The sequence below is a fragment of the Carassius gibelio genome, chromosome A14, assembly GCF_023724105.1.
Source record: "Carassius gibelio isolate Cgi1373 ecotype wild population from Czech Republic chromosome A14, carGib1.2-hapl.c, whole genome shotgun sequence".
NCBI lineage: Eukaryota > Metazoa > Chordata > Actinopteri > Cypriniformes > Cyprinidae > Carassius > Carassius gibelio.
The window spans coordinates 24,557,109-24,577,594 of NC_068384.1; the positions used below are offsets into that span (position 1 = coordinate 24,557,109).

The window sequence follows — 20,486 nt, forward strand, 5'->3', positions numbered from 1 at the left end:
GTCAAGATTCAATTTGGATTGGTGAAATGCCATTTTTTTCATGACTTTTCCAATATTGTGTCACTTATATAAGAGAGCGAGCATTGTGTTAATCAGACTATTGGGAAACGGCTGTTTACTGAAGCCTGATTTGATCGTGTTGGTGTAGCTGCAGAAATCAATGGCGCTTCAACTTGCCAAAAGGCATGGAGCCAACTTCTATATAAGTCAGCTCTGAATGCCATTTTGTCCGAATCTTTCGGCTGAAGTGACAGTCGGCGACTCATCTACAGCCTTATAGCATGGCAGCCCATGCAACACTCGTTCCCTTAACTCAGGGAACCGATGTTACATAAGTAACCAATGCGTAAACCACGCAATGCATCCAAACATGCTTTAAGTAAGTGCAGAACGAAGTTACTCTGTGAGCCCAGCCCTGGAGTGCCCATACTGAGGGCATGAGCTAATAATGAGCCGCTAGGCTGAGGACTACATAACATGACCGTTCCCACTTAAAAAAAGGGGTTGGATAGATTAAGCTGACAAAATCTGTATGCAGGGCAGGGACATCAAAGTTATAGAAATTTAGCTGGACCAAGCCCAGGAAGAGGCCATTCTTCTGGTGGAGTGGCCTGTCACACCTATAGGGCACTGCATGCATGCAGAGGCGTGAGCCAGGGCTATAGTATCCACTATCCAGCAGCCCTTTAGAGCAGCCTCCAAAGCATACAAAGAGCTGCTTTGAGTGCCAAAATGGGCCAGAGCTTTCAACATACACTCTAAGAGCCCGAACTGGTTAGAGTGCATTTGGACCCTGCTCACCATCTGGATTGGGGAGCACTAGACAGGTGATGTCTTGTGCTATAAACGGATTGGAGATGTAGGGAGTAAATGATGACTGCCATGTTCATTACATCCAACAACAAAACACTTCAATTGCTTAAGAGTCATTCTTGTCTACATCTGCTCCAGTGGTGAAACAATGGTGGACTAATGACGGTCACTCAGGACGGGTCTGAGGTAAGACGCCGGAACAGTCTGTGTTGAAACAATACTGTCAATCAAACTATCGTGGGAGGGGCCTGTCTGCATGACAGACCAATCACGCTTTAATGTGAGATCAGCTCAATTTGAGAAAGGGGTAAAGATTTGATCAGAAAAAAAAAACCCACACTGGGTGGATTTTTATAGTTATACAGTGGTTGTGTAGACACACCGCCAACACACATTTAATTTCAAACAACTTGTAAAAGTGCATGTAGCGTCATATGACCCCTTTAAAAGCTACTACACACACTTAATATACAGGAACAAGTCTGTGTTTTTTCTCAACTGTTTACTTTCACTTTACACATAACCAATTGTGTTTATATGTAAACCTTGTGCGTTTCAACAATATTAGTCAAAATGTATAAGTTCACTCACTTCATGCATAAAATTCTCAACAGCTGATAGAGCATGTTGTGTTGACATTAAATTTGATGAAATCTAATAGAATACTGATTAAAATTAACTCTACAGCAAATTAAAGAATCTACATTCTTCTCCTCTAATCCTTTTCTCACTCCAAATCCAAATTCAAGCCTCACCTTCCTTTTTGTTCTCTTTCCTTTGTTCCATACGTGACTCTCGTTTCCTGATTGCACACTCACTTCAGTTTCTTTGTTTCTAAAAAAAACAATTCTCCATGTCAATCATAAAATAATCAGTGAATGTACAAGAAAAAACAACAATATTTTAACAAAGAGAAATAACTATAAATTGCATTTTAATCCATGTCAACTGCAGTAAAAAAATTAAAATAAATAAAACAACAAGTACTGTCACAATTATTATTATTTTAATTACTCCCATCCATTTATCAAACTTCCTAGTTTTATATCTATATTGTGAAGGTTTTTACAGAGTGGTTTGTTCATATCATCCATCTGATTTATATAACATTTTATTCCTACATACATTTTTTATTATTTTATAATTATTATTTCACTGATTTGTGAAGTATTTAAAGAAGATCCCCAAAACCCATGTGAAACCATTTATCTCTCAGTATAATTAAACCATGAATGTAGAAATTGGTTATGTCCAATGTTCAGATTTCTGTATTGAAATGTATGCAAGTGAGTGGATATTTAATTAGATGATACGAGATTTGTATATTTAACCAGAAAATTTAATAAAACCTGTAATACAAAACAATTGTCTTCATGTACTCTGTGATGTTTAGTAGATTGTGTGACAGTTCCCGCCTAAACAGCATGCTTCTTCTTCTTGAGATTTTATTGGCGGTTGACAAACAACACAATGGTGTATTTCCGCCACCTACTGGTTTGGAGTAGGGATAGTCGCTTCCCTCTTTTCTTTTATATCCTCGCCCACAAATTAGTTATTATAAGGTATTGAAAAATAAAACTATAGCAATCATTCCTTGAATTATTTTGTAAAATATCTCTCAGTGTAAATTGCATTTTATTTTATTGTTTTCTAAATTTCGCATTAGAGACCTTCTTTCAGTCTGCTTCCACACTCCATCAGATCGCTGTTATGTTAAATCGAGTGGCGCTCGCGCATAAAGCCAAATACTTCTCAGAGTACACGAAAACGGATATAGACTATTAAACTTTTAGTATGTTTATGATGTATATACTTCCGTACAACCGTTCAAAATTGATTTCGCATTAATCATTTAAAAACAGTGCGCAATTGTTTTCTATGGATCTACTTTTTTTATATTCCTGCTCCTCCTCTTCTAGAAAAAGTAGTTCCGGTTCCATCCGCCATTTCGGTGGAGACTGGAAAGCCATTGTTAGCTAAAAATACTGCAGTGGTCAGAGTATTGAATGTAAATTCGCTTATTTTGCTACCGATCTCGATTTAAGGTTAAATACTTTAAGTTATATATTCTCTGAGCTAGTTACGCCGAGGAAAAACTTAATTAAAAGTGTTTTCTTGGCTCGCCAGATTCCGCAGATTTGTCCTGTAGCGTGTTAGCCTAGCAGCAGACTGTTTACCGAAGACCTCAGCGTTTCTGTCAATAACATCCGATCTTAATTTTAAAGTTTATCAAGTAAGTGTGGGACCTTTATATTGTACACCTCGTAAATCGCCACACTGTCCTCCGTCGATCAGGATTCGGTGAAGAGTGGAGCAGAGATGGCGAGCTCGGTGGGGACCGCGGCTGATAGCACAGGTAACTTAACGGTTAACGGGAACCGTGACTCGACATAAACAAACTGAGCTCCCGCTTTTATTGATGTAATGTTCAGTTTCTTTGTGACCAGTTTACTAGTTCTGTAATGCTGGCCTCTTTGCATGCGTGTCATGAGTAAACCGTCAAGTGTTTTTAAGGTATTTCTAGGCATTTGTTTATTATCATGTACGTTACGTTAGCTAATATACGTTATTAAATACGTTAGTATTTTCTTCCCTCATTCATCAAGATTAGGTGGGTAATGCAGCCAGCTGACGTTATTAGGACGGTGAGTGAGGTGTTTGTGTAAAAGGCTGCCTCTTCTGGACGGACTTTTGTAATTTAAAGTGGAGCCTTTTCTTAAATCCCGAATTATGTCTAACTCTGGAACACATCCGTATGTTTAATTTGTCTTTAGCACCTTCATATCACATCATACTCATTCATATCAAACCTCGTCTCTGTTTTTCATTTGTATTTCGAATCTTTCCTTTACATCTGAATTTGATGTTCATATTTTTTTTATTTTTTTTTTTGCCAAAATCCAATTCACTAATTATTTTAAATCCTCAAATCTATTAATTTCAGTCATTTTATATCAATAGATGCGAAGTTTTTTTTATTATAGATTTTTTTGATGGCAGTATATCACAAGTGCTGTCATCATTACATGAACCATCTGTGCTATTTTTTTTTTCAGTGACAAATTTATATACATAAAAAAATGCTTCCACATTTTAGTTTAATTTTTTTAATTTTTAGTCTTTTTTTTATTTTCATTTGACCTCATTTCCATTTCTTCTAACATGTTGTTTTCCCCTCCTTTGGGTTGCGTTGGTGCTCCAGAACCAACCAAACGTATGCTTTCCTTCCAAGGGTTGGCAGAGCTGGCGCACCGTGAATATCAGTCTGGAGATTTTGAGGCGGCGGAGCGTCACTGTATGCAGCTGTGGAGGCAGGAGCCGGATAATACTGGTGTACTGCTGCTGCTGTCCTCCATCCACTTCCAGTGCCGCAGACTTGACAGGTGAGGTGGTCTTCATGGAGCAGGTCTGTGGGTCTGCTTCACTGCTCCTCTTGGGAACAAAGGAGTGGTTTTAAAGTTCACATGAAATCAAAATTGACTATATTTACTTTGTTCGCCTAAATTGATGGTTTTGTGCTGAACAATTCATCCATGCGAGTCAATCCACACCAAAACATTTTTTGGCTTCATAATCTTTAATCAAAATCTGAAAATGCCCCTCCTCTCTGCATTGGAGGACCTTCACTGATGACGTAGGCTTGAGGAATTGGGTGTCTGCTTAATCCGTAACCACGCCCCTCCAACTGACAGTAGACAGGCTGCCTGTGTGTTTGCGAGCATTGACAGTGCGTGAAAGGAGAGATGGCGAGGAGGTGCATTTTTGGTTGTGGAACTCACGGAACACTTTTCCCTTTCCCTAAAATTCCCTCGTTACGGTCCAGATGGCTTGATTTTTTACATTGCGAGGAAGGAGGGATAACAGAGTGGTCACGAATGTGCTCGAAGCACTTCACGCGCGAATGCTTCAAAAATTGGACAGAACACGAAATGGGGTTTGTGAGATATCTGTCATTAACAGAGAACGCTGTCCCGTCAGTGTACACCATTGGTACCTCACAAAGTTTGACGGTGAGTTGAACTAGCTACAACCAAGCTCTTGAGACGTTGAACATCATACAGGGCTGCCAACATAACTTTGTCATATTATGCTTAATAAACTAAATACATGTTTATTGGGCGTGAATAAGCCACGCCCACTATTTTCCTCACTTATTTCGTTTCTCTCGGAAATATGTCACAACACTGGAGAAAAGTCGTTTGCAACTTCTGTTTCACAGGGATTTTTAGTTGGGGGTTTTGTTAAGATGTCCTCTCAGTCCTGCCTTAAGAGGCAACTATTTTTTTTATGTTGGTAATGAACGTGATGACCTTTTATTAATGTATGCTTTGTTAATCCATGCTCTTAGGGTTACTGTATGCACATACAGTTATTCCAAAGAATGCGTTTTGGTAATCTTTGAAAGTTTTATGAAAGCTCAATCTAGAACTAAAATCTCATTATTATGAAAATTCAGAACCTGGAACATTTCTTTAAAGGTGCTGATTGTAGGATTGACAGCTAGTGGTTGAACTAGGTATTGCAGTTCAAATGCAAAATATTGGAGAGGGTATTTTTCACCATGCCCCTCCTCCTCGGACTTGACACACGCAGGTTGCCAGATTGATGACACCAACAAGAACAAGCACACTCGACAATTGAAGGAATGAAATGTGCTGTGTTTTCTGCCAGCTGGTTGGGGTGGCAATCTTTGGGTATCTCACTATTTGGTTCAAAATTAACTTTTTTTTAAACAATTACTTATTTAAAAAAAAGTGTTCAAGTGCCCGAAAGTGTACAGACAACAGTTGAGGATTTTTCTTTTTTCCTCCGCATTCTTGCCGTTTGATTATTACTGATGAGATCATAGACGGGAACCGCTTTAACAGGCTGCATTCCCACACAGATCTATTTCTATATCAGATGTTTTGTCCTGCTCTGAAAACATAACTGTGTGAACATCAATTTCATATAAAAGTATCTGAAAATGTAAGTTCATTTAAATGCAGCAGAAACTGAGCAAAATTAAATTTCACTGCAATGAAGCCCGCACATGTGGCAAATGCCAGAAATATAAACGAGCTCAGAATCGCAAACCTGAAAACTTTATAACAAAATATTGTATGTTATAAAAATATTTGCAGGAGTCTCATTTTTAATGATATCATCTTCAGATTTGAAATAGAAACTCATGAGACGTGTGACTTTCAACCCATTACTTTCCTAGATTGCTCCAGGACTCATTTCATGTATTTTTATATCAAATAAAAAATATTTAAGTGTGATTAAAAAAAAAATTCAAGGCACTTCAGTGTCTATAACTTTTAATATTTTTGAGCATTATCAATTCTGTTTGATAAAACGCAAAGCCCAAATGGTCTTCTTTCCAAAGACACCAAAATTATGTTTGTAACGCACTGAAGTAGGAAACTGTTACAATTATACATTCGGTAGAGCCCTTTCAGCTGTGAGTCCCATAATGGGGGGTGCTTGCTAACAGGTTAACTTAGCATGTTTCTTAAATATCTGTAAATATATTTAGGTATTTTTATGCTTCAGTAGAGTTAAAAACTTACTTGCAGCATCTTTAAGGGAACAGTATTAAGGGGTGTGTTTGTTTGCACACGATGGGAATATGTCAGTCTCATTCTATCAATTTTCCTAATTTTCAATCTCTGATATTCTGCAGGTCTGCCCACTTTAGCACTCTGGCCATCAAGCAGAACCCCATGCTGGCCGAGGCCTACTCTAACCTGGGCAACGTTTACAAGGAACGGGGTCAACTCCAGGAGGCCATCGAGCACTACCGTCACGCGCTCCGTCTCAAACCAGACTTCATCGATGGATACATCAACCTGGCAGCAGCGTTGGTGGCCGCAGGGGACATGGAGGGAGCCGTTCAAGCATATGTGTCTGCTCTCCAGTACAATCCTGTGAGTTAAGCCTCAAAGCGTTTCAGAGAGTCCCAGTGCTTTCATGCTGTGTCATACAGCTAGAAATGATCTCTCTATTTTCAGCCTTTTGATGATCTGTAATCCTGTTGTTAAAAGTATCAATGTTCACTGAGTGCTTACACTGAAACATACAGGAGCCTTTATCAGCGGATGCCTAATATATCTGCTCGTAGATGGATCTTAGTAGCCAATCATAGACGTATCCATTGAGCACGTGAACACGGTGACCAATCAGAGCTGTAAGAATACACACAACAGCGGTCTAAATGCTGGCGGGAAATGCTAAATTTCAGTTCCGACATCGGTACTTTTGACAACACTATTATGCAATATCTTTATGCAAAGTGTTTTAGAGCGTAACCAATCATTGTAACCATCATTTTAAACATTATGCTTGCAAGAAGCCTAAACAATGACATTGACCCCTAAAAATGTAAGTAATCCTAAATATATTAGATACTGGAAGAGTGATCTTGATACTAATAAAACATCTTTTAACAATTAAATTAACATTCAGGATCTTTGCAGGGTTTTGAATCAGTTGTTTTAAATAGTTTGAACCTCAGTGGCTGGATAAAGGGAGCACTAAAATCATCACAGTCTAGTATTTATAACCAAATATTAAATGTATTGTAAGATGTCAATACAATTGTACTATGTCAGCAAGCCCTTGTGTATTTTGAATGTACTAGTTGGTAAGTGATGATTTTTTCTGTCTCTTGTTACAGGATCTGTATTGTGTACGCAGTGACTTGGGTAACCTGCTTAAGGCGCTTGGGCGCCTTGAAGAGGCAAAGGTATGTTTAAACATGTCGGCCCTTGCACGTTTATCTATTTTTGTTTTTGATTTAAAAATCATAGCTGTCAGACACCTAGCCATTCTTGCACTTTGGGAGTGAGTGTTAGACTTGTTTTTATTTAGTAAGTTCTTGTCAGTGCACTCAAGAGTGTGCTGCTCATTTTATTTCCCCACATCAGCAGTGTTTAACTGTCCTGCGGGTCTAGCCTCAGCATTCGACTCGAGCAGAGTGCACCCAGAGTCCCCCGGGTCACCTGCATCCCACATACCTAGTCAAAAAGCAAAATCTTAATTTTTTTTTTTTTTTTTATTCAACAAGGTTAAGACCCCTTTACCCTCAAACTAGCTTTTATTTATTTATTTTTTATTTTTTGTCCATTTGAATGACTAGGTTACAGACACTCCCATTCTGTCCTCCTCTTCTTTTTTCCTCTCTCACTCCAATGCTTCTTTCAGTCTAAAACACTGCTTCATCCTGGCCCAGCCAGTCCCCACTTGCCCACATACAAAGGAAGAAAGGCTGGGCTCTTCTGTCTCTCACCAAACGGGGGTCTTAAAACACATGCTGCAGTTTGGCATGCCTTTCTTCCCTGTAGTCTCTTGGAGGGATTTCGCTGGCTCGGTCTTGGAGAAATAAATGGACTGATGAAGACAGTGGTCTTTGCTGTGCAAAAAATAAGATGGCTTCTAACCCTAACCATGCACCTTCTGGTCATTTGCCTTATTAGAAGCAACTGATTCCCTTTAAAAGTTAAAAAGTCATGGCCCTTTGGCTGTGAGTTTGGATTTACTTTCCCAGCATTACAATGCCCGAAAAAAATGCAGCCTTTGAGGCAGTGTGGCTATTTGAGTTTTCGGTGGGTCCTTGGGAGTTTGTCTTGATGTTATAGAGAGAGTTCTCTTCCTGTTGGTTAGAAGCCCTCTTATTTGGTGCCTCAGGGGGGCGGGGTGGGGAAGAGTACGAGGGGCCGGCGGCCCCCCACCAACTCTGTCGCTCCTAACCCCCGCGCGCTCGCTTAGGGCCTGTGGATTGTGTGCGCGTCGAACTGTCTGCCTGACCCCTCAGTCAAGCCAACAGATGCTTTGTAAGGGCTCCATAGTGCACTCGAGTAGAGCCTGTATCATTTTGACCTTTCGTGTTCCCCCCCAGTTCAACTTCTCATCCGCCTGTCTTTAGGGCTTACAAGGGTTCGGGAGGGTTTATGTTTTTCCAACACTGTGTGTCAGCCCTGGGCTGTGCCAGGCAGACAGATCGCTTTATGCACTCCACTGCACGCGTCAGACGCTGATAGAAAGAGAGAATTATACTCGCGCGACACAAGCGATGACCTCTTTATTTCAGAGCTGTGGAGGCTTCTAGATGATTATGAAGTCTTTAAACCCCAGGCTTTTTTTCCATATCCATTGGCCAGGACTCAAGATGGCAGGACAGGATAAAGCAAACGAGGTATAAACCATCTAAACAAAGACCAAAAGAATCATCAATTACATTTCTTCCCCCTTGTATGTTATGATTATTAATAATATTCCCAGAGCAAATGTGATCAGTTCATTTGGGTAAGATCAAGCCAGTTGGCCTCCCTCCTTTATCTAAAATTGAAAATGTGACCCAGTATTGAAAAGTTTGAACTTGTGTGTTAATATCATCTCAGAGCCTTTCTTCAATCTCGACCCCTCGTGAACATACTCTGGTTTTTGAAAGCGTACAATCCTTTCATTGCATGGGTTTAAACTGATGTTAGGTCATTTTGTATTTATTTCCCCTTTTTGGTTTTTGGTTTCATTTTACTTGTTTTGCTTTGTCAATACAAGTTTTGATATCCATATGAAATGTCTTGATTGCAAACTTTTACTAACGCTCTTGTTTTCTTATTTTGTCTCTTTTGGTTTTTCCACAACTGATATTGTTATTGAGAAGGTTTCAGGTGGGTGACAGTGTTCCTGCGTAGGTGCGGTCCGGTGGACAGGAACACTAGGGCAGCATCAGTCTTCTCCTCTTCCAGCTGCGGCCGCCCCCCCAGACAAAGTCCAAAAATATGGTAACGGGTTTGTAACAAAACAGAAAGAAAAACACCTTACTCCAATGCCTGAGTTCTTCTGTCTTGTGGCTTCCTTTGAAGAACAAAAAAGCAAGATAGAGTTAATGAAAGCGAAAGAAAAGTGTAGTGCCCAAGTAATTAAAAAGAGAAATGGATTTAATGTTGTTAGCAAATGAAATCACAGTAAGAACCCTCTAACTCTCTTACTTGTTGATAATTTTTTTCCTGTTCATTTGTATTATGATTTATTTTTTCTCCTTTATTTGGAGTTGCAGCGTTCTGCTGAGCAGATGATGCGCTGTGAGTCTACAGCGACGCAAGGGCGGCGCAGCGTCAAAACCGCGACCAAAATACACGCGCGAACGTTCTTCCCCTCCCCTCGACCTCTGGCCGGCAGGTTGCAGACCTGCACGTCCTCCCTGCTAGCATGGCACCCATCGGCTGTGCAACCTTAAACATGACACCAAAGGCAACAACCCTTAAGTAGTGCTAACTCTCCAACAGTTAACCCCTTAAGATATGAATGGAATTGGCCGTGGGAACTCAGTCAAGTTGAAGGCCCCAGAGGGAAGAGGGTTTCATAGTTTTGTGTGTGCCAGACTGGTGGGGAGTCGAATCGCTCCAGGTCTGCAGTCTGCTCCCTGAGATGGCGTTGGCGCAGGCGAATACGGGCGCTAGCGGAAACGGCGCAAGCGGAGACCACTGTGTGGGTTGCCTGCGTGGCTTTTTGCGCTCGCATTACAGGGACCTCCACCTGCACGCCGCACTTGCATTTAAGGTTGTGTAATTTACTGAGATTATGTAACTAATGTAACTGTTAATGATCTCAAGCTGACTTGATCTGCACTCCACGTGTTTGTTTTTTAGTCTTAATTTTAATTTAAAAGTTGATTAGAAACTGCATAACTGAAGAATGTAAGTCGGAGTATAGGTGTTGGTTGGATTTGCGCAGCGTAGGAAAAGTGTGCAGCTTTGCGCAGCAGAATTTCGCGCACGCGAGCCCATGTTGTAGACTCACTTTTTGCTTTTTGTGAGAATGGATACTAACTCAATTTCTGTCTACCTTTTTGTTCTTTCTTCCTTTTTATTTGATCTTTTCTTTACTTTTACAACCCTTTCTCTATCTACTCTCTACCTCCTCTTCCTCCTTTTTTTTTTCTTTACTGTTAACCTTTTGAAGGCTTGTTACCTGAAAGCAATTGAAACTCAGCCAAACTTTGCCGTGGCCTGGAGTAACCTGGGCTGCGTGTTCAATGCTCAGGGGGAGATCTGGCTGGCCATACATCATTTTGAGAAGGTTGGTTGCAGATGACAATCCCACTTTGTACAGTGATGAATGAGTATGATGTTCACATGGTCTGTTCAATGAATTTACAGGCAGTGACACTGGACCCAAACTTTTTGGATGCTTACATCAACTTGGGCAATGTTCTGAAAGAGGCTCGTATCTTTGACAGGTGAATGGTTACATCCTCTGCCATTACGTTTTGTTCCAGCCTTTTTCAGACAATCTGATACATGTGGTTTTCCCCTTACAGAGCGGTTGCTGGTTATCTGCGTGCCCTAAGCTTGAGCCCTAACCATGCTGTGGTCCATGGAAACCTGGCGTGTGTGTACTATGAGCAGGGATTGATTGACCTGGCCATTGACACCTACCGTCGTGCCATCGAGCTGCAGCCACACTTTCCTGATGCATACTGCAATCTTGCTAATGCTCTGAAGGAGAAGGGCAGTGTAAGAGCCTACGTTTATGTTCTTGAATTATGCCTTTGTCTTCATCTTATTGAATGTTTAACCAGATTTATATTGAGCATTTACATCGAAACATTTGTCTTTCTGTGGCTCTAAAAAAGTCTGTATGCTTCATTTATAGAGTTATGATATAGATCGCTCTTTCTGTTTGCTCCGTTATTTAAACACTGAACTTCAAACTTATCTATGCCTCATTGTTCATTCTTGAAGTAAACTTTTGTCCGTTTGGTGAATTAATAAACTGTTTTAGACCGCTGCTCGAGTTGAACGTGACGCGTCCGGAGTGTGTGTGAAACCGGTGAGTTCTCCTACTTAGCACAGCTCTTTTATTTTGACTAGATAATCATTACGTGTTCAAGAATAGAAGCAGATAAAGTGTGAGAGTTTACATTGTGCTGGTGTAATTGTAGTGCCCTGTGATTTCCGTGATGCGGAAAACGTGGACAGAATTGCGGAATCCAGTCATAAAAACAAAATTCACTGTTAAACGCAGAATGTCACGGAATTGGTCAAATTTTGAATGAATTAATCAAAAGTAGGTCATTACACATAAATCAAATCGCGATATTGACTAGTATCTGTAACTATGTTCTGTGTGACTAAAGAATGACGCAGATGTGTAGTTTCATTTATTGCACACATATTGAAGTGCATGTGACACTCGCTGTGATTTCAGCTTCTGTCGTCTCTATAAATGAGGACGTAAACACATGAACAACATCTCCAGAACTGCTCTGAGAGAGCTTTCATGAGCTTCTGAACGTTTGATTTGAGTAAAACTAGCATCATATCAGATACACAGAACTGTAAAGGTACTCACGGCAACCCGTCAAAATAAGTCCAGTCTGTTGTTCAGTAGAAAAAACAGAAGCATACTACTACTAAAATTAAACGAACATTATTTGATTAAGGAATAATCACACAACATTTCTTCTTTTATAGTAAATCCCCTTTGTTTGCAAAAAAAAGTTAACAAGGTGAAAATAACAGAATTTAGAAAAAAATAAAATGGATTTTGTGGTAATTTCAACATTTACTATTATTATTACTTTTATTATTAGTACTACTACTAGTATGAATCGGTACGTTTTTTTTTTTTTTTTTAAATAAAGCACTTTTTTTGTTAGGCATGCATTTTAAAAACTATCCGTTAATTAATCTGTATCGGCCAGTGTGATCCAACCTAGCTATCCGTATCGGCAAAATCCACTATCGTCATTACCCTACGGTGTGTTCACAATAATGCAATTTTACAGACAAAAAAGAACCCTGCCACCCACCACAACTTCATACTGTTGGGAAGTCTTTTGCCCTTGCAAGAAATTCCCAACCTCATGAATTCCTGTTGAAATGGCTGGGTTTTGCCTGTTAAAATTCACTGGACAACCATTAGAATCAAGAGCTTTATTGGCTGCTAACTTGCATGTTTACATCTAGGTTTCTGAAGCTGAGGAGTGTTACAACACTGCGCTGCGTCTGTGCCCGACTCACGCCGACTCCCTAAACAATCTGGCCAACATCAAGCGCGAGCAGGGCAACATTGAGGAGGCTGTGCAGCTCTACAGGAAAGCACTGGAGGTGAGGGGACCGATGACGTCTGCTGAAAATCCATATACATGTTTAACAAAACTTTCAAGTGAGAGATTTAGAATCCTGCCTTAAATTTTGGTTTTATTTGTTGGAAAGGTGTTCCCTGAATTTGCTGCTGCCCATTCAAACCTTGCCAGTGTCCTGCAGCAGCAGGGGAAACTTCAGGAAGCGCTCATGCACTATAAGGAGGCAATCAGGTGTGTTCTTGTTTCTGGCTCTGCAGTCTGATGCAGTCATTTTGTGTTGGTGTCTTTCAAAGTCTCACTGTGTGTTTGTTGTCAACCACTGAGCAGAATCAGCCCCACATTTGCTGATGCTTACTCTAACATGGGCAACACTCTGAAAGAGATGCAGGATGTTCAGGGAGCGCTGCAGTGCTACACTCGAGCCATTCAGATCAACCCCGCTTTTGCAGATGCTCACAGTAACTTGGCTTCGATACACAAGGTATGAATCTAGAGACCTGGAGAATTCACTTCCTTTCAGTTGGTTTCAGTGTTAATTTGGATTCAAATGACATCGTTCTCCTCTTGAAGGATTCTGGGAACATTCCTGAAGCGATTGCATCTTACCGCACTGCCCTGAAGCTCAAACCTGACTTCCCTGATGCGTACTGTAACCTGGCTCACTGTCTGCAGGTACATTAATGTCTTGAATGTGCGTGCTTTCGCTGCACACTCTGGTGGGATTCTCTGTGTGATGTCATTGTGCTCTGGTCCTCAGATTGTTTGTGACTGGACTGACTACGATGAGCGCATGAAGAAGCTGGTGAGCATCGTGGCTGATCAGCTGGAGAAGAACCGCCTGCCATCCGTGCATCCCCATCACAGCATGCTCTATCCCCTCTCTCACGGTTTCCGCAAAGCGATTGCAGAGAGACATGGCAACTTGTGTCTGGATAAGGTGTGTGTGTTACCTTAAACATGTTTATACAGGCCCATTCTGCTACATTTTCTGAATTATACCTTGGTTTCGGTCAAAAAAAAGTAGTTCCTATACCTATTTAGTTCATAAGCTACAGCATAATACTTTGCTTGTTCTGTAGATCAATGCTCTTCATAAGCCTGCCTTTGAGCATCCAAAGGACTTGAAGGCCAGTGGAGGCCGTTTGCGTGTGGGTTACATTAGCTCTGATTTTGGCAACCATCCCACGTCCCACCTGATGCAGTCCATCCCTGGCATGCACAACTCTGAGAAGTTCGAGGTGATGAGACCGTAATGCTGTAGTTATGTATAGATCGTGGTGAGCTGGTGATTTCATACTGTTATATTGTTCACAGGTGTTTTGCTACGCTCTGAGCCCTGATGACAGCACCAACTTCAGAGTTAAAGTCATGGCGGAGGCTAATCACTTCATTGACCTCTCACAGGTGAGTATACATGTACATAACACAAGCTTATTTTAGGTATATCGTCTTCCTCCTCCATTTGTAGATCTGTCTTGATTTCATCGTGTCCTGTGCTCATAGATCCCCTGCAATGGAAAAGCAGCAGACAGGATCCAGCAAGATGGAGTCCACATCCTGGTCAACATGAATGGCTATACTAAAGGAGCACGCAATGAGCTGTTCGCCTTGCGCCCTGCACCCATTCAGGTTGGAACTTGTTTGTTTAGTTTTATTTTGCCTATTTTTACCCAGTAGCTGATAAATCATGTAAACAAGCGTTGAAGGAGAGACCTGGGCCTTATTTAGGAATGTAAGTTCAGGAAACCATTAATGATGTTTTTCTTACAGTTATAAATAAGGACTGTCTTGCACCTGGGCTTGGAATAGTATAGAGACAGAAACAGGTGGAACAGTAGCAGTGCATGTTATAATTACAATTAAAATGGCTGTTTTCTGTTGATGCAAAGCTGGATTTTCAGCAGCCATTACTCCGGGATTTATTATCACATGACCCTTAAAAAAATAATTATAAATAATGCTGACTTTGTGTTCAAGATATCGTACTGGGCCGGAACTTTTAAATGGTACTTCAGATAATATATAAAGATCTAGTTGAATAATTTGTTATTTTTCCAATCTACTCTAGGCCATGTGGCTTGGATACCCAGGCACCAGTGGAGCTCCGTTCATGGACTACATCATCACTGATAAAGAGACGTCTCCTTTTGAGGTCGCAGAGCAGTACTCTGAGAAACTGGCCTACATGCCGAACACTTTCTTCATTGGAGATCATGCCAACATGTTCCCTCACCTCAAGGTTAGATTGAGTCTCTAATCACATTTAAAAAAAAAAATCTGTAAATGAGAATGAGGCTCATGGTTTTCTTTTTACCCAATAGAAAAAAGCGGTAATAGACTTCAAGTCAAATGGCCATATTTTCGACAACCGCATTGTACTGAATGGCATCGATCTGAAAGCCTTCCTGGAAAGCCTGCCGGATATCAAAATTGTGAAGGTTCGTGAAGAAATCACTGCTTTAATACGTTCCATTACCCTGTTAACAGAGATGCTAATGTTTCTTTCTCATTCCTCTACGTTCAGATGGAATGTGATGGTCAAGAGTCAGCTGACATGCCCATCATCCCCATGAACACGGCCGCTGAGGCCATCATTAACATGATCAACCAGGGCCAGATCCAGGTCACCATCAACGGCTTCACGGTCAGCAACGGCCTGGCCACAACTCAGGTACGGCCCATCGCAGGCCCTCAGTGTTGATCTGACTTCACTGCAATTTCACTAACTTCACTGCTTCGAAAGTTGGGTTCTCATCAGGATTTAGTCCTGTCCATCTTTCGTAGCATGACGGATCGGTGGGTAGTTGACCTCATTTACATGCACATCATTTTTATGATTAAACCCTCATTCTGAAAAAGAGGGTTACATGAACACTGTTTTTGATTTCTTTTAATTTAGTTTGGGGAAGTGCATGTATAAATGGATATATTTCGTTGAATAATGGGTTTACAAGATACAATCCAGACATATGCAAGCTGTTTTAATTGTTTCTAGTAACTGGGAATATTAGGTTAAAGTGAATCACGGTCATAATCAATTTCTGATCAAAGATCAAATTCTGAATATTGTCTTCTGTTGTCAGTGGCACCTCTGTCATGGCCGAATTGACAACGTGTAATTATGGAGTTTAGCGGTGTGAAGGTTGATCTTGGCTGTCTTTGCTTTTGTGCCATTTGTATTTTCAGATGAGGGACTTAATTTTTTGGTGCTGTGAAGCGATTCTAATGACCTCCGATCAGTTTCCTCCTTTGATCATCTCGCAGATCTGTCAAAAAGACAATTTGATAGTCGGCAGAGTCAGAATATTACCACATGTTGTTGTTTTTCAGATGTTTACAGTGGAGGAGGTTATAGTATCTGGGACTGTAGCCTTGCAGGTATGGCACACACAAACTGGCTGAGACAGGATGTGTAATAGCCATTTTTGCCTACACTTGGGCCTTCACACTGCTGTAGGTGGCACAAACTTGGTGGAAGAGAAGTTAAAAGGCTTCTAGGGATGGGCGACAGTTTTAAGGCACTTGCTTGTCTTTTCAGTACCTTAACTATTGACTCATCTGTTCTTTAATCTTTTCATTTAGATCAACAACAAGGCCGCAACTGGAGAAGAAGTTCCCAGAACAATCGTGGTGACCACCCGCTCGCAGTATGGCCTGCCTGAAGACTCGATTGTGTATTGCAACTTCAACCAGCTCTATAAGATTGACCCTCCCACCCTGCAGATGTGGGCCAATGTAAGATTGGCTTTAAAACTTATTTTATTTACTTGATTTGAACAAACCCATGTATCTGTCAGAGGTCTGCCGGATGATGATGATTATGTGGTGATGTCTGGGTAACGCAGAGAAAGAGTACACACAGTTCATTTACATAAACTACTGACATTATAGTAGTACAAAGTAGGGATGGGCGTTTTCCGCAAATCACATTCGAATAGTTGAGCTCACAAAAAACAAATATTCGTTTATTTAAATTGTTTAATCAGACGTTATTTTTCAGCAACATTTATTGTTTCCGTCATTTTGAACAAGCTTACACACAGTAAGCTTGAACATTACACATCATGTTTTGTAGCTGAAAACCTTTAACAATGCGTGCAAACAAACAAAAGTAATGATTAAAAGCAAAAAAAAAAAAAAAAGAAAAGTGAACAAAGAAAAAACGTAAAGCAGGCTGCAGCAATTAGGCTATTGTAGAACGTAGCCTACACTAAATTTTTAAACTGTCAGCAAATCTTTTTTGCTTTTTTTTTCTATTGTTTTACATGTTCTTGTTAAGAAATGCGGGCATGTAAACATGATCGGGGGAAAGTCGGCTTCTTAGTCTGTTTACAATAAGGCCGACCACGGAGAAAACGCGCTTTGACGGCACAGACGTTGGTGGGACTCACAAATAGCTGTGTATGCTGTGATCCTAGCTGTGTATGGATTTCCATTTTGAAATAAATTTAATAGCAGAGCTACTAAAAGCTATTTTTTTTTTAGTGCTGCAAATCCATTTATCCTTTGCTGAAATTTCCCCGTCTTCATGGAGAGAGCGCGTCATTGTTGCTTAGCAACGACAGACGCCTCAGGCGCCCCTAGCGTTTTCCGCACGTTTTTAGGCGTGATATGTGAACGGCCCCTTATTCATTCATTAATTATTTTTGCTTGCATACATCTTCAAATATGCCGTGGAGAAATCACAGAAAGTGACCAAATTAGGTTTTATTGTGATTTTTTTTTTTTTTGCGAAATTTGAATATACTTTTTTTTTATCGAATAATTCGAGCAGATCGAATGTTCGACTATCCGTGCACACCCCTAGTACAAAGCTGGGCAAACTCATGCTTTAAAGGGATAGTTCATCCTAGTGTTGTTTTTTGGCGGCCTGTTTTAATTTTAGTCTGGTCTTTGTGTGAAGCTGTCATGTTTTTCTAAAGCCATATGAAGTTATTTCTTCTGGCTAACAGACGAAACAATTGCATTGGTCCCCATTGACGTCCTAAGTCATTTATTTTTAAATCAATTCATTGAAAGTAACATGTCCTCATTGTGAAACTGATGGTCTGTGCTGTCGGTTGTGTAGATCCTGAAGCGTGTGCCCAACAGTGTGCTTTGGCTGCTGCGCTTCCCAGCCGTGGGTGAGCCCAATATCCAACAGTATGCTCAGAACCTGGGCCTGCCTGCCTCCCGCATCATCTTCTCCCCCGTGGCTCCCAAAGAGGAGCATGTGAGACGTGGACAGCTGGCTGATGTGTGCCTGGACACGCCGCTCTGTAACGGACACACCACAGGCATGGATGTGCTGTGGGCTGGTACCCCCATGGTTACTATGCCAGGTAATACAAGCTAGGATTCAGTGCTGGGTCGATTACTGTAGTCTGTTACTGATTCTGAATTACATGGTGCACACTGTAGAGACAGATAGTAGGTAATATATTCGGACCACTTTTTACCAAACTCGTTTATCACATTGATTTAAATAGAATGATCTTGTCCTATATTGATATAAAAATATGAAGAGAAAGAAAATGCATTCCATTCTGGCTTCATGAGTTTAATGGATAGCTAATGATTTAAAAAACAAACCAATAAAAAAATGAAAAATTTAGTTCGCATGTAATGCATCCATTAAGCTACATAAGAACAGTAAACAAGAAAATGTGTCGCTTAATTGTTAATTAATTCAGTGCATCACTTATCAACTTGTTTCGTATTAGTGTGATTTGTAAGCATTTCTGTTGGTATTGTTCTGGTTAGTGGTTTGTTCAGAAAATATAAAACGTTATCCTTGTCCAGTGTTTGCGTTATTTATCTCCAGAAGCTATGACCAATTAAAATCTTTTTTTTTTTTTTTACTGAAGTAATATCCATTAAAAGAGAAACCCAGGTCTTCATTACAACTCTCAAAAACTTTAAGAAACCATAATAATACACTTTATTAAAACAATATTTGTTAAGGAATAGCTTACCAGTTTTTATCCATGATCATAATTTTACTAGCCAGTAAACACTGTGATTTCTGTAGGAGAGACGCTGGCTTCTCGTGTGGCTGCCTCTCAGCTCACATGTCTTGGCTGTCCTGAGCTCATCGCCCAGAGTCGTCAGGAGTATGAAGATGTGGCTGTGAAGCTGGGCACTGAGATGGAATTGTAAGTTGTTCTTGTAATTTTCCACTTTCAAATCAAGACATGTTTAAGATCTTTGAAACCCGTTCTTCCTTGGTTTCGCTCAGCCTGAAGAAGGTCCGCGCCCGCGTGTGGAAGCAGCGCATCTGCAGCCCGCTCTTCAACACCAAACAGTACACCATGGACCTGGAGAGACTCTACCTGCAGATGTGGGAGCATTACTCCGCTGGAGGAAAGCCTGACCACATGGTCAAAATGCAGTCTCTGGAGAGCAGCGAGAGCACCTAAGCTAAGCTTGTCCTTGCATGTCCCCCCGACCCCCCCCCCCCCATGTCCTCCAGTATGTGACTGTCACAGACTCTATGGGTGAGCACCGTGACTATGATCATGAGCCAGAGTGGACAGCAGGATGCACAAAGCTGCTCCACTGGGACTCCTCCCCCTTTTCCATTGATGTTGGTTGGCTCCACTTTCGTTGTTTATTGATCTGCTTCTAAGGGACTTTTCTGTGATTAAAGTGGATTTTATGGGGAAAAGTGAAGGAGCAGTCTTAAGATAATTCAGAAAATATAAACGTAATCACGCATAGGGGCTTTTTTGTTGTTGTTGGGTTATGTGCTTCTTGACCTATTTTAGCTTTATCATCATGATTTCAATCTGGGTGATGGATACATAGCTCAGATCACCCATCTTTTTCCAAATCTGAATGCCAACATTTCCGTATGCTAACAATGAGTGAAAATTCCTCTCTTTTAAAAACATGCTATGTGAACGTGCTGAGCAGAGGAGTGTCTTATGACACCATTACAGAAGGCTTCCAAATGGCCTTTTTTATGATTTTTACCAGGAAAGGTCTAGGTAAGTATGTTCTAAGCTGTTTTGGTTTTGTACACTGTCTTCCTATTCACTCTTTTTATTTATACACTGTCAGTGTCATTTCTGTAAGGCTCTTTACATGAACTGAAATAAAGAGATGTGGCAAACCATAAAGAGAGTTGCACATACTTGGCTGCAGTTCTTTTTCATTTATTCTTCCATTGCTTTTAGGAGTGAACACATACTGGTTGTTGTGATCTGCAGGGTCTTTTTGGTTACTGAGCTGTGATGTGCACCCATTGTAAATTTAACCACTATTCAGTTTAATAAAGAAATTATGAGTCCATTTGTCCTATTATTGAAAAGAGCACCTGCCATCCAGTGTATACAGAATCACTGATCATACTGAGCTCTGTTCACATCACATTAATTTGTGTAGACAGTGTAAGATTTTATTTATCTTTATTTTTGTTTCTCTTTTTATGAAATTAGATTTAATGGGGAGACTCTGGGTTTTCAATTAGTGGGTGAAAGTTCACTCGGGGTTGTCAGATTTGTTTATCTTAAGTGACTGGATTTAAAAAATATGATCTATCTTGATTTGGAAAGCATCTGCTGTGTACAAACATGTTTTCAAGGTGTCGTTTTTACAATTATTATATAATTAT

General features: G+C 40.5%; 1 protein-coding gene across 9 annotated transcripts; it reads left to right on the forward strand.

The window, feature by feature from the left end:
• Positions 1 to 2,699: 2,699 nt before the first annotated feature.
• Positions 2,700 to 19,992, forward strand: LOC128026937 (UDP-N-acetylglucosamine--peptide N-acetylglucosaminyltransferase 110 kDa subunit). Of its 9 annotated transcripts, none has more exons than XM_052614218.1 (24): positions 2,848 to 3,169; positions 4,016 to 4,196; positions 6,482 to 6,725; positions 7,475 to 7,543; positions 10,765 to 10,881; positions 10,962 to 11,041; positions 11,123 to 11,318; positions 11,587 to 11,634; positions 12,774 to 12,914; positions 13,023 to 13,123; positions 13,220 to 13,373; positions 13,463 to 13,564; positions 13,650 to 13,829; positions 13,972 to 14,130; positions 14,207 to 14,296; positions 14,396 to 14,521; positions 14,961 to 15,131; positions 15,214 to 15,330; positions 15,417 to 15,563; positions 16,223 to 16,270; positions 16,475 to 16,627; positions 17,961 to 18,213; positions 18,903 to 19,026; positions 19,110 to 19,992. In XM_052614218.1, the coding sequence occupies exons 1-24, from the start codon at positions 3,133 to 3,135 to the stop codon at positions 19,288 to 19,290; spliced, it is 3,219 nt and encodes a 1,072-aa protein (XP_052470178.1). In that variant the 5' UTR covers positions 2,848 to 3,132; the 3' UTR covers positions 19,291 to 19,992. The 9 variants fall into 9 exon arrangements, with proteins under 9 accessions (XP_052470184.1, XP_052470180.1, XP_052470182.1 ...); XM_052614219.1 differs by having other exon boundaries at positions 4,046 to 4,196; XM_052614220.1 differs by lacking the exon at positions 11,587 to 11,634 and having other exon boundaries at positions 2,748 to 3,169.
• The last annotated feature ends 494 nt before the right edge of the window (positions 19,993 to 20,486 follow it).

Bases quoted from the DNA above. Each gene is read 5' to 3' on its own strand.
- LOC128026937 (XM_052614218.1), top strand. From the start codon at position 3,133: ATGGCGAGCTCGGTGGGGACCGCGGCTGATAGCACAG. The intron at 4,197-6,481 runs GTGAGGTGGTCT...GATATTCTGCAG, and splicing joins CAGTGCCGCAGACTTGACAG to GTCTGCCCACTTTAGCACTC. The intron at 15,331-15,416 runs GTTCGTGAAGAA...CTCTACGTTCAG, and splicing joins CGGATATCAAAATTGTGAAG to ATGGAATGTGATGGTCAAGA.